We start from the raw sequence: 11,791 nt of genomic DNA on the forward strand, positions 1-11,791 counted from the left end.
GGATTAGGATGTTTCAACTATCTCCTTAACTTTCGTTTTCTGAATGTCATCAGGGAGAGGGAGGGCTATTTTATAATGTTTCCTATTCGTTTCTGGGAAATTATGAGTCAGTTGTTTTAGCAGGAAGTTACAAATTCTTGTCCCAAGGTTTTAGACTCAACAAAGACACTGAAAAATGTGTGTCATGGCCTTTTTGCCATGTTTGTTGAAATAAAGAATTTTTATTAATCAGCTACCTTCTTTCAAATTATGCTAAAGAGTTAAGAAAATGAAGATAGTTCTGCATTTGAAAAACATTATTCAGATTATGAACCAACTCAGTGAAAAGATTTTGGTACAGATTATTTCCACTATTTTCCTGGACCCAAATACACATTGGACAGCAAAATGACAGTTTGATTCAGACGGCACAAGGTCAAAGGACTCTTAAGTGAAGAGCTCTGTCAACAGCTGCAGGGCTCAGTATCACACTTCACTACCTCAAAGACAGCACAGCCATGTCTTGAGGGAACAAAGTCATCCGGAGGGGTTGGAAAGACTGTCAGTCATACCAGAAACAAGTTCAAGCCCTTAGCAACTCCTTTCAAATACCGAACAGTCTTATGTTCTTCTTCACATGATAGCGCAAACAAAAATATTTACCTTCTTATCTTTATTGGTTCGAACATTTAAAAGAATAAATGACTGCGTATCCTATGGACATTTCAACGTGAATACTCACACAAACAAGATTCATGCTTTATGTAAGACTGCAGATTAACAAAGCCCGACCCCAAACTGATACAATTATAAATACAGAACTGAACTATTCTTCTTCTGCGTGGCGCTCAATGCCCCAGAATTCTTTATGAGACAGTCGAGGGCTTTGCCACGCTCCCTTGGCTTGTCTGTCAGCGGTTGCCAGGACGAATGACATCATTGGATTCCCCCCAGGGGCCAGTTGTGGTGCCTCCTCAAATCCCCCAAACAGACTCTGTATGCACAGACGATATTAAATGTGATGTGAAAATGTTTCCTTTACAACCTCCACACCTCTGACCAGCTAAAACCCAAGCCTGTCTTCATCCTTTTTGAACTAGCGCTCGTTTGAAAAGGAAAAAAAAAACACATCTCAATGTTAAGGCTGAATGTTTTTTGTTTTTGTTTGTATACCTCCGGTCTAAAAGTAGTATGTTCTGGAATGACTGAGACAGTTGCCCCGTCCTCTGTCTTGTCTTCACTGAAGCTCATGGTGGGCCCCTGAGGGGCCTCTGCTCCGGGGCTGTCACTATCCTCTGGCCCCTCTGCATGGCTCAGCAGTCCTGCCTTACCCCACCACCTCTCTCTCTTCAACCTAGGTTTGGGATCGTTTCTTGGTTTTCTCTTATCGTGTCATCATTGTAAGTACGGTATGACCATTGATGCAATGTTATGATAATAACAGTAATAACATGAGTGTGTCTTCTCTTTACTGGCCCCCTTCATATATATACAATATATGTATTCATAAGTGCCAACCTGGCAAACTGTTACTCTCCTTCCCTGACCTGTGTTGTACACAGCATGCATGTGTGCACACAGCACAGTTCTGTGTTGTGATAACAGGCCGTCATCACATCACGTCCTGCCAAAGTGTTTAATTTAAAAACTGCCAGGAGGTCCTACCGGTCGATGGAGCCCTGTCTCCTGCGCAGATCACCGATATGCTGCAGCACTGCTGCCACTCTGGGCTGCGGGACGTGGCAACGCCCTGGCAACGCCCCGGCTGTCCTGCCTCTCTTCCTCCGGCCCATCAGCTCGGCCGGGGAGGGTAACTTCCCAGAATGCAGCAGTCTCTGTCTTTTACTTGGCTGTGCAGCTGGAGGCCTTTCTGCAATGGCCGTACCGACCTATGCATATAGAAAATACATCTGTGAAAGTGGTGCAATTGAACTGCAATTGAAGGTAGTAGATGAGAGATAACTTTATCAGCTTTTATTAGGGAATATGTGGAACAGCATTAAACACAGACATACTACAGCATACACCGTAAGACAAAATAATAACTAAGATCACTCCAAACATGCCCATAGTGTGCAATCGTCATGTTCCTTTTCTCATCATGTCCATTTTTCTTGTAGGTTGAAACTCACCTGGGCTTCAGGTTTACTGGATAACCTCTGTATCTGATAAGTACTGTAGGGTGTGTGTTCAAAGGACTCCTCATCTTCACTAAACACAGGACATAACTCTCAATGTGTATAAAAATAGACCCATGTTGTCACATTCCAAATAGCCTACTGATTATATTGACAAACATGGAGAAATGGCAAGCATTAAATGGCAATTGAGTGCTTAGTGGGGAGTGGACACCTTGACTGATGGCCAAATGTCCTTTGCCAAATATCTTCTCTGTTTTCCGGATTGTAAATTGGTGGAAGCAGAGGGTGGTCAGGTTCACTCTGACGCTGCACAACCCTTGACTTCCTGAGAGGATATTGGGACCTTGTAAACCACACTGTGCTCACTTGGTTTAACTTTGCATGACAAAACGACACAGTATTTCTGCTTTCATATGCTAAGCTATTTTATCTTCAGTTTACTCACTTGGCAAATGTAAGGAATTGATCACCATCTATCACCTCTGAATGATCAATAACTTGAGGGGTTTGTTCGTCTTGACGGTATCTTTGGTTGTCTCCCAAATGCCACATCGCTGATATTATCTCCCCTAAATGGGAACCACCAGCAGTAATCGCGGCAAATCGTTTTTACAACATTTAAATGGTTCTATACAATAAAACACGCGGTTATTATTAATGTCACTGGATATAAATGTTATTTTCACATTAGCTAGCGTTAGTAAATAACGATGTCAATAAATTAAGGTGACGTCTGACGATGATACCCGCCAAGAAGGCAGCAGCACGAGCGACATCTATGACGCAATCAAGCGACGTGCAAGTGACCTGAACTCATGTCTACTCATACAAGACTGCAAGTCCCTAACTCAATTTAAATGGGTCGTGCAAACATATTTTAGACGTAACAAGCTGGGTGCACATCCCGCAGGTGCATATTTCTACTAGCTTCTTACTCATTTTTGCCCTGGGCTACAACTGTGTAGACCACGCTGAACAGCAGTTCGTTCCATCATCGATGAGTCACTCTTATGCTCCATGCCAGTGAGTTTTCTATCATAACTCCACATCATCCACATTAACACACCATGTGCTGCAGACAGATAGCTGCAACTCGCAGCTCTATTCACTCTGTCAGCTCACAAAAGTCACATGTATTGGGAATTTGTGCTTGTTTGCAGTGTGCCAGTTCGTTCAAAATGTAAAAATGACACCAATAAATCCAAGACCGTTATTTATTACACAACAAATCTAATTTAACAAAACAAAAGTGGTGAAAAACACAGAGGTATGGCTTCTGATTTTACGTACAACTAAATTTAGGGCTTAATGGAGGACGGAGTAACTCCTTGTCTTCTTGGGAAACTTATCTGCCTTTTAGGCATTGAAGAATTTGGGCAACTGGTTTCCCAGAACCACACGTCTTTCTACACCCTCCTCTGTGATGGCGGCTAAACGAGCCACTCCTCCGCTGGATCCATCTCGCTCCATGGCTAGCGCAAGAGCTGCAGAAGTATGAGAAACGCAATATTTAAAAATAAAATGAGGTATTTATGTAATATATTTTGAGGTTTAAGTAAGCATAAGCATGGTATGTGTAAGAGATTATAATTTACCCCACCAAATAGATAATTTATGTTAATCTTAGCAGATTGGAACTGTAAGAACCATATCCTAACTGACAGCATCTGCTGTTACCCACCCTGCGTAGTGAAGTGAAGACACTCCTCCTTGGTCATCCCTGTCTTGTAGTTGGAGTCCATGAAGCCGTATATGTAGGAGCTTCCAGACCCGCCCACCGACACTGGCTGCCTCACCAGCATCCCTCCCATGGGGACTGTGTACACCTGGGGAGAGGAGGGGTGGAGGAAGGGTCACATCTTTCAGACTTCCAGCCAGGTGTGGAAGGGACAAAGGTCATTTACATTTAGTCATTTAGCAGACACTTATCCAGAGCGGCTTACAGTAACTACAGGGACATTCCCCCAAGCCAAGTAGGGTGAAGTGCCTTGCCCAAGGACACAACGTCATTTGACACGGCCTGGAATCGAACCAACAACCTTCTGATTAATAGCCCGACTCCCTAACCGTTCAGCCATCTGACCCCCAGAGCTTTGTACCCACCTGTCCACCCCTTCTTTTGTCCCAGCCGGCAACAATGATGCCAGCCATCAGCTCCTCTCTGTATCTGTAGCACATCTGTTTGAACAGGTTAGCTGCTGTCTGTACCAGTGGAGCCTCGTCCAGTTCAATACTGCAGCAAGCAAAGAAAGGGGCAAATTAATTGTTAGGCTACCTCTGCTACTTTAACAGTGCAATATCCATCTGGGGATTAAAAAGTGCTACAACTCTTATCTTACGTAAATGTGAACTCAGAAGCACATTGTAAAACAATCTAGATAGCTAGGGCCTGAAGTGATCATTTTACTGCAGGGGTGTTTTGTTGAGATCTCTGGGTCTTACCTGTGAAAGCCCAGTTGATAGGTGACAGCATCAGCAACTGCCTGCGTGTCCGCTGCAGACCCCGAACGGCAGCAGAATATGCGGTCGTGTATGGGGGTCAGCTTGTCAGTAACACGGTTGGCAATGTAAGCCCTGCGCAAAAGTGTGGACACAGATGTGTTTCAATACAGTTACTGAACGGTTGTTGTTGTGATGTTGACCAAACAAGTTCTGCACGCATGGAAACATACCCCGTTGTTGTCCTGGAGTCTGCACCCATTACAACCCCTCCATCAAACTCCACAGCCATTATAGTTGTCTGCAAGTGGATGAAACATGTTACATTTCTTCAATGATCGATTATCTATTTTAGTAAACAGAGTTGTGAAGCATTATTTCGATGAGGATAATCAGCTAGCTGTTAGTTTGGTGGCTGAGGTTTATTTGCCGCATCATCTTTGACGCTAGCTAGCAAGCTAACGCGGCAGGGGGACACGTCAACTGACGTGTTAGCGCTAGCAAACAAAAAAACATAGCAAAAGAAGCAAAATAACGTTCCGTTCCCATTTCTCTCACCCCAGTGCTGACTTCTTCTCGAGTCCATTCCGGCACCAAATCATTGGTACTGAAAGAATTATCGGACAGGTTAGCTGATATACATGCAGCCATCTTTGTTGTAAGTAAGCTCTTCTTTGATGGCGTGTAAAGGCAACGTTATACTCAACTTTATGCTCGCTACTGCCACTTACTGGAGGACGTGGATAACAAATTCCCTTTATTCTACAGGAGAACAGAAGCATCTCTAAAAGGAATATTTGACCTACCGACACAACATAAACGAACCAAAAAAGCTATAAAAAATAATAATAATGCCGTCTACGTTCAAAGGCTTATGTAAAAGATTATAGCATTCGTAAAACACTGAAGTCCTCACTGTGGATGGATTTGTACTTTACTTTGACCCTACTGCCATTGCTATTGATTGGGTCGATGGTTAAAACATGTAGTGCGATTCACGAGGGAGAGAGCTCTGCAACAGTGCATTAGCAGTAGGGGAGAGTACTGTCTTCTACATTAACCAAAGGCCAGATCAGCTGCAAAGTCTCACGTTTTTTTCCCTCATGGCTTCTCATCTTATTCCATAGTGTTGAGGTGTTGAAATTCAATTGAAGCTGTTATCTTCAATGTTAAACATTTGACCTGCCATAAGGAGAAAATCCACCCAAGAGTATCTGTGAACAGATGTTTGTGTGAAGACAATAATGATAAAACATTGTTTAGTTGCACCCAGTCACATTACAATGCAGGTGCACTTGCGATCAACACCAGATAGGGCTATGTTTCACATGGCTTCAGTGATGTATTTTGAAGATGTAAGTAAAAGAAGGACTGCCTCAGGCAACTCAGAGATGTGATAGTGTTGAGCTGTCTCACAGCTCTCTATTGGCTGTTATATTCCTTCTACTCGATCCAGGTCCACCCTGTCACAAAATATCAAGTCAGTGTATTTGAGTCTGTTTGTATTTTGCTTAAATGTAGGCTTAAGACACAAGCTGTTAATGCAAGGGATTATTGGGTCAAATTACAACATCTTTGCACAGTTATGCAACCGATTGCTTATAACCTGGTACTTCTCAAGCTTAGATAATTATGTGACATTAAAACAAGCGCAAACACACACACAGACACAATATTATACTGTTAGTGAAAATGTCACTGTGCTCTGACCTCCTTCACTGCACTGCCTGGAGTGAAGCTACACTGTAGGGAACCAGAGGAAATAACAAGATTGTAAAACACACTTCACTTTACAGCTCACAGTAGAATCATTTACTACATACTTACCTTGACTTTGAAGACTATCCTTCAAAACATCAAAAGGATGTTTTGATTTGGAAATACATGTCAAATATAGTATCCATTAATGTAAGGATATTCATCCCGTCTATATATTTCTACATACAGAGACAGTCACTTATATGTGATTTTGTCATGTTTGTACTAAGCTCACAGGTGACAGGCCATTAGAGAACCCCCAGGGTCTGTCCTTTACGATGGGACGGGAGAGATTAGTCTCATCCCAGCTGCCAGCGTGATTTCAGTCAATCAAAAGAGCGCTTATAGCATCTTAATCCCAGATCATCGCCTTTCCTAAAAGCCAGTGCCGTCCAGGGTCCACAGGGTATAGAAATAGCCCATACTGCAACCATAGCAGCTAGGCTACCAGATGTACCAAGGGGAAAACAGATGAGAATAGACCTACTGTTAAAACCACTCAGACAACTGAATGGACACTTGGGCAGTCAATGAGATTTACAGACAGGCAGGATTGTACTGTATTGCACGCCGGTTCATTCATTCACTTATTCTGTCAGAAAGTCTGTGTCACCAGCTGTTATCAAATAGGTCTCAATGTGTAGCAAAAGCATTTCAGTGCTGTTGAGGGGTTTTTCTGTGACATCCCCATGGTTATTATCTTTTATTATACAACATTTACAATATTGTTTATCTTACAACAGGATGAACATGGTCTTCTTTTTATCGACTCAGTGGTTGCGAATGATAAATGTTCAGTTTACGATTTTCTGATTGATAGCAATTTCTTGATATCACCATTTTATGAGTTCCAAGCAACATCGAGTTGTGAGTGTTTTCAGAGCTGTATATCTTCATCTTTCTGTCTCATCAATCCATGTTTAGGGTCACTTATAGAAGGAGTGATTGCACAGGTACGTATGGTGAGATGGTGTGACAGCATCCATGTGTTGAATTCTCCCATAGAGGAGAGGGGTTTGTTGTAAAGTGGCAAAGGACAGTGTGAAAAAAGAGGCTTGTCTCGTTGCCAAAACATCAGCCCAGCCCATGCCAACAGTGGTCAGTTGGGCCCGTTAATGAGGCATACTGAGGCTGCATGTCTATCTCCCTCCAGTACCCAATGACACAAATGTAAATTGTTAAAATGTCTCTGTCATTGACGAGGAGGACTGCCTGAATTGATCTTTAGATCAATTGATCTATTTATCATATCAGTGTCTGAGTATAGACACATTAGATCCAAATGTACGATGGTTATCCATTGTTGATGGCACAGTGATGATGATGAAATGTATTTAAAGGGGTTGACTTGTACAGTCTTCCATTCCTCTCTTATTTTTCCTTCATCCGGGCCTTCCGTTAATCTGGGCAGATGTAAGCTGGTAGGGCTGCAACACAAATCCCCCTCTGTCCCTCATCTGAGAGAGAGATAAAGAGGGGATGCAGATTGCTGTCTCTCATCTTCATCAAAACAAGCATGCATCCTTCTCTCCTCTTTTTACTGTGAGTGGATGAAGTATGTGTCACTTTAAAGTTTTGATACGGCTTCATTCTAGATTAAGACTTCAGAAAAGAGCAATCAGAACTTGTTGATGTTTTACAGGTGTTTTGGATCAGAGGGACTAGATACGTTTTTCAGTTATTTCTTTTTTTACTCTGAAATGTGAAATATCTCGACCTGTGGAGAGTGGAGAGAGCAATACTGGATGGTGCTAGAAGCATCCTTGTTTATACCTTGATTTGCATAATTGAGTTTAATACTTTTTCCTTTTTAACAACATTGCAGTAAGAAAAATTAAGGCAAGAAGTAGAAGTTAAGGACCTCTCTTCCAATATCACACTGGTAAACAGACACAACCATCATGTTTGGAGGTCGCGGTGGAGGCAAGGGAGGCAAGTTCTCAGTGGAGGACCTGTATGGCATCAGCAAGAAGCCCAAAGCTGCCGGGGGCACAGCTGCCAAGGCTGGAGCTCGGGGAGCTAGGAGTCAGGCTCAGAGGAACGAATCACAGGACTTGGCCAGCCAGATTCTGGAAGCAGCCCATCAGCTGATGGAGCGCCGCAGACTGGAGCTGTACCTCAGAGAGTGTGGCCTCTCCCTGACTGACTGTGAGGCCGAGCGCACGGCCATGGTGTACAGGTGAGAGGGAGAGATAACGAGAGGAAGAAAGAGAGAGAGGTGATAGGGAGAGAGACCACACATTCTCATTCTCTGTGTTGATTTATTGATTGCTTATTTCATGTGAAAGACAAAAAGAGAAGATTGGATTATATGCTTACGAGAGAGAGGGAGTAGGTTATGGGTTGAGATAAATCAAATGTCTGGATTTGGGAGAGAATGAGGGAGGCACAGTCTGCCCTCATCACCAAACCATCTGGGAATAATATACTCTCAAACTTCTGTTTGAATCGCAGCTATGACAAAAAAGTACTGGTAGTTCTTTTCACTGTCCAATTACACTTGTATGTTTATTTTACTCTCATAAAAGGATGGAGGGGAATGTACCAGGATGCTGACGTGTTTTATGAGACATATTTCACCAGTGACAATGACATATGTTCCGTTTCCTAAAAGAGACACCTTGCAGTTCCCCTGTTCCCCCACTAGAGATCAACACAATGTCCAGTATCACAACATACCTTGACAGAGAATCACAAATGGAGCTATTGCATAATTGTGATTGTAGCGCAGCGAAAGAAAAGCCCTTTTTTATTCCTTTAGTCTGACTGACCGGGTCAGTGTTCACAAGATGTCAAATGTCACATCCCTTGACAGTTATCCATCTTTATTGTTTCATGACTAACATCCCACTATTCCTTTATGACCTTTTATGGAAGTTTGACTTAAGGTTAAGGTTGGGGTCAAAGGTTATGGTTACGGTGCTTGATGTTACGAACAGAGGGTGAAGGTTTTAGCAAATAAGGGCATTAATCTTACGATCAGAGCTGTGAGCTATTGTGAGTATTTCGGTACATACAGCTAGAGGGGATCTGACCATGGTGCTGAAATTCAGCCAGCTGAGCCCCCTGTCTTAAGTTGGGTTGACAGAGCCAGCTCAAATGTAGATGTGTGTCCAATAAATCTCTTACGAATGCCACTTTCTGGTCCAATCCATTCACATTGTAGTCACTATTTTAGTAGACTAATTCTTAAGGATAAAATCAATCCTCAGGATCCTCCTGAACATTCTCTCTGGTGAAGAATGGCCTTCTAGCTGAGCAGGTGTCACTGCTTGCCTTGGATGTTGCATCTCTTCTCTGTATTGTCTCACTCCACACTCGCACAAATGCTCACTGATTGGCTTGTGCATCCAAGGTAACTCATTGTGATTGGTTCACACCTGTGTCCGTGCACCTGCACCCATTGACATTTGGAACCGTTTTGTAGTCAACACATATAAATTGTGAGTTATTTCTCATGATACAATAGCAAATGTGGATAAAGTATTGCTTGTCATATCTGTGGATGGACTGCTCCTGATTTGACATTAGTGACCCTCCTGCATGATCAAATCTGCTAAATGTCATTATATTTCAGTGAGACCATATTCAACCATGGGGATGTCATGTGAAAACAGGTTTTATTCTACAAGACCTGCTTGACGGGGTTCCTTCAGAGGTTTGGTTGGCATACTGTACCTCACGCCCCACCGTCGTCCCTCTGTCAGGTCTCCTGGGAAACCGCTGCTCCCTCTCCACTCTCATTCATGTTTCCCCTGCATGCCAGCAACTGCATAATACCGTACCACTCCCTCGCAGTCTGTGGAGTTAATCAAGAGATTGCTCGACTTGCGTGCTTTATTGCTATGAGGAAGATAGTGTTTATACAGAGAAGGCAATAGGGATAAGGTGGAGAGACCAGAGACGAGAAATGAATTGCAGGATAATTAATATGAAACGGTCTGCAGTTTTGGCTTTGTGGTTTCTGATCTTCCTCGGCTGTAGCACCCTGTGTTGGATATAAATCCGTCAGTGCAAATCGATCGAATTTTTGGGGGGAGGCGTGCCAATGTAACCAGCTATAGTGGGGATTTAGTCATTTCTAATATGGTATTGGATTATTCTTCTCTATCCTGATATGCAAATGGAGCGTTTTAGCATGCAATAGGTAGTCTGTGGTAGGGTATAGCCTATCCCCTCATTCTCTCCCCACAACGCGTGAGAGAGAGAGAGAGAGAGAGAGAGAGAGAGAGAGAGAGAGAGAGAGAGAGAGAGAGAGATGCGCCTCTTGCAATCATCGACTTTGCGTGTCGTGCTAAACATTTTTGGACCCACCGAGAGGAGAACTGATGTTTGTAATTTTTATTCAACCAAGCTTTGGTATCATCAACAGTTTTAATTAAGCTGTCGAGAAAAATACATCGAATGTTATGATTAGGCAAGGAATTAGCAAGAACTAAATGTATTCGCTGATCGTTTTGTGAATTGATTAAGCTATAGCATTTTCTGGATCCTTTTACAGAAGTGAAATATGTTGCCACATGGGTAACCAACCGATATTATCAGCATTTATTCTAGTTCGGCTGCATTATTCTTCAAAGTAGGCTAAATGAGATAGCCCTACACATTGGTGCTGCTGATGTGAGACTGGACACTGTGTTAGATAGGGAATATTTTATGAATGTATGAGGAATCTACGTTTGCCGGGTGTTGAATTCCGTGAGTCGATTAGTGAGTGTGCGAATTCTCACATTTGTATTCGTTGTACTTGCGACGCAATATGCCAGGCGAGGCCAGGTGCGAGGAAGCCTGTAGCTACGATTGTGCCGTTGTTGCGGCACACTCTTGGTCTCTAGCTGGACTCGAGACCGACAGAACTAACCTCAGTTTATAGCTGAAAAGAAGAAATCCAGCTGGTGAAAGCTTTTTACCACCCACCCATAAGCTTACAGAAAGCATTATCGTCTCCTACACAGTATTTTCGTGTATCTCTGCGAGATAAAGCCAGACCGGCGGATTGCATCCGTTAACAGTTTCAAGTGAGGAATCTGTTGCGCTCTTCCTGCTGTGTAGTGTCCGGCTGAAGCTACCAAAGCCCCGCGGAGCTGCGCCCAGTAGCATCCTGCTGAGAATCCCCATCAACTCCCAGCAGATGACTGTAGGAATGTCCCAAAGAGGGAGCGTCTTGTGAGTATTCAAACTCCTAGTCTTTGTCTGGCTTCATCACTAGACCGGAGTCAGACCAGACGCTGACTCTGCGTGCGCCAGGTTAAGGCCTGGATTGTTGCCCGGCACCCTCAACTTCTGCCAGAAAACACAAGCCTGCCCGCTTTGATACTTTACCTGGAAGGCCTTGCTCCTCAACTACAACCACAGACAGGACAGGGACCAACCAGAACTTCTTTTAAATCCCTCTAGCTTTTTGCAGACCAATTCGCATTTTTGCATCCAAGTCTAAATAGCATCTCAAAGAGCCTCTAGAGACAATCGTCAGG

The 11,791-nt window shown here is 43.3% G+C and overlaps 1 protein-coding gene across 1 annotated transcript; it reads right to left on the reverse strand.

Moving 5' to 3' along the window:
* Positions 1–3,320: 3,320 nt before the first annotated feature.
* On the reverse strand, positions 3,321–5,232 carry LOC136962742 (proteasome subunit beta type-6-like). Its single transcript, XM_067256603.1, has 6 exons — positions 5,118–5,232; positions 4,793–4,860; positions 4,563–4,694; positions 4,224–4,353; positions 3,802–3,946; positions 3,321–3,604 (listed from the first exon to the last, which is right to left on the reverse strand). Exons 1-6 carry the CDS (start codon positions 5,208–5,210, stop codon positions 3,477–3,479), a joined length of 696 nt encoding a protein of 231 aa, XP_067112704.1. The 5' UTR covers positions 5,211–5,232; the 3' UTR covers positions 3,321–3,476.
* Between the last annotated feature and the right edge of the window lie 6,559 nt (positions 5,233–11,791).

The sequence above is a fragment of the Osmerus mordax genome, chromosome 19 (assembly GCF_038355195.1).
Source record: "Osmerus mordax isolate fOsmMor3 chromosome 19, fOsmMor3.pri, whole genome shotgun sequence".
Taxonomy (NCBI): Eukaryota; Metazoa; Chordata; class Actinopteri; order Osmeriformes; family Osmeridae; genus Osmerus; species Osmerus mordax.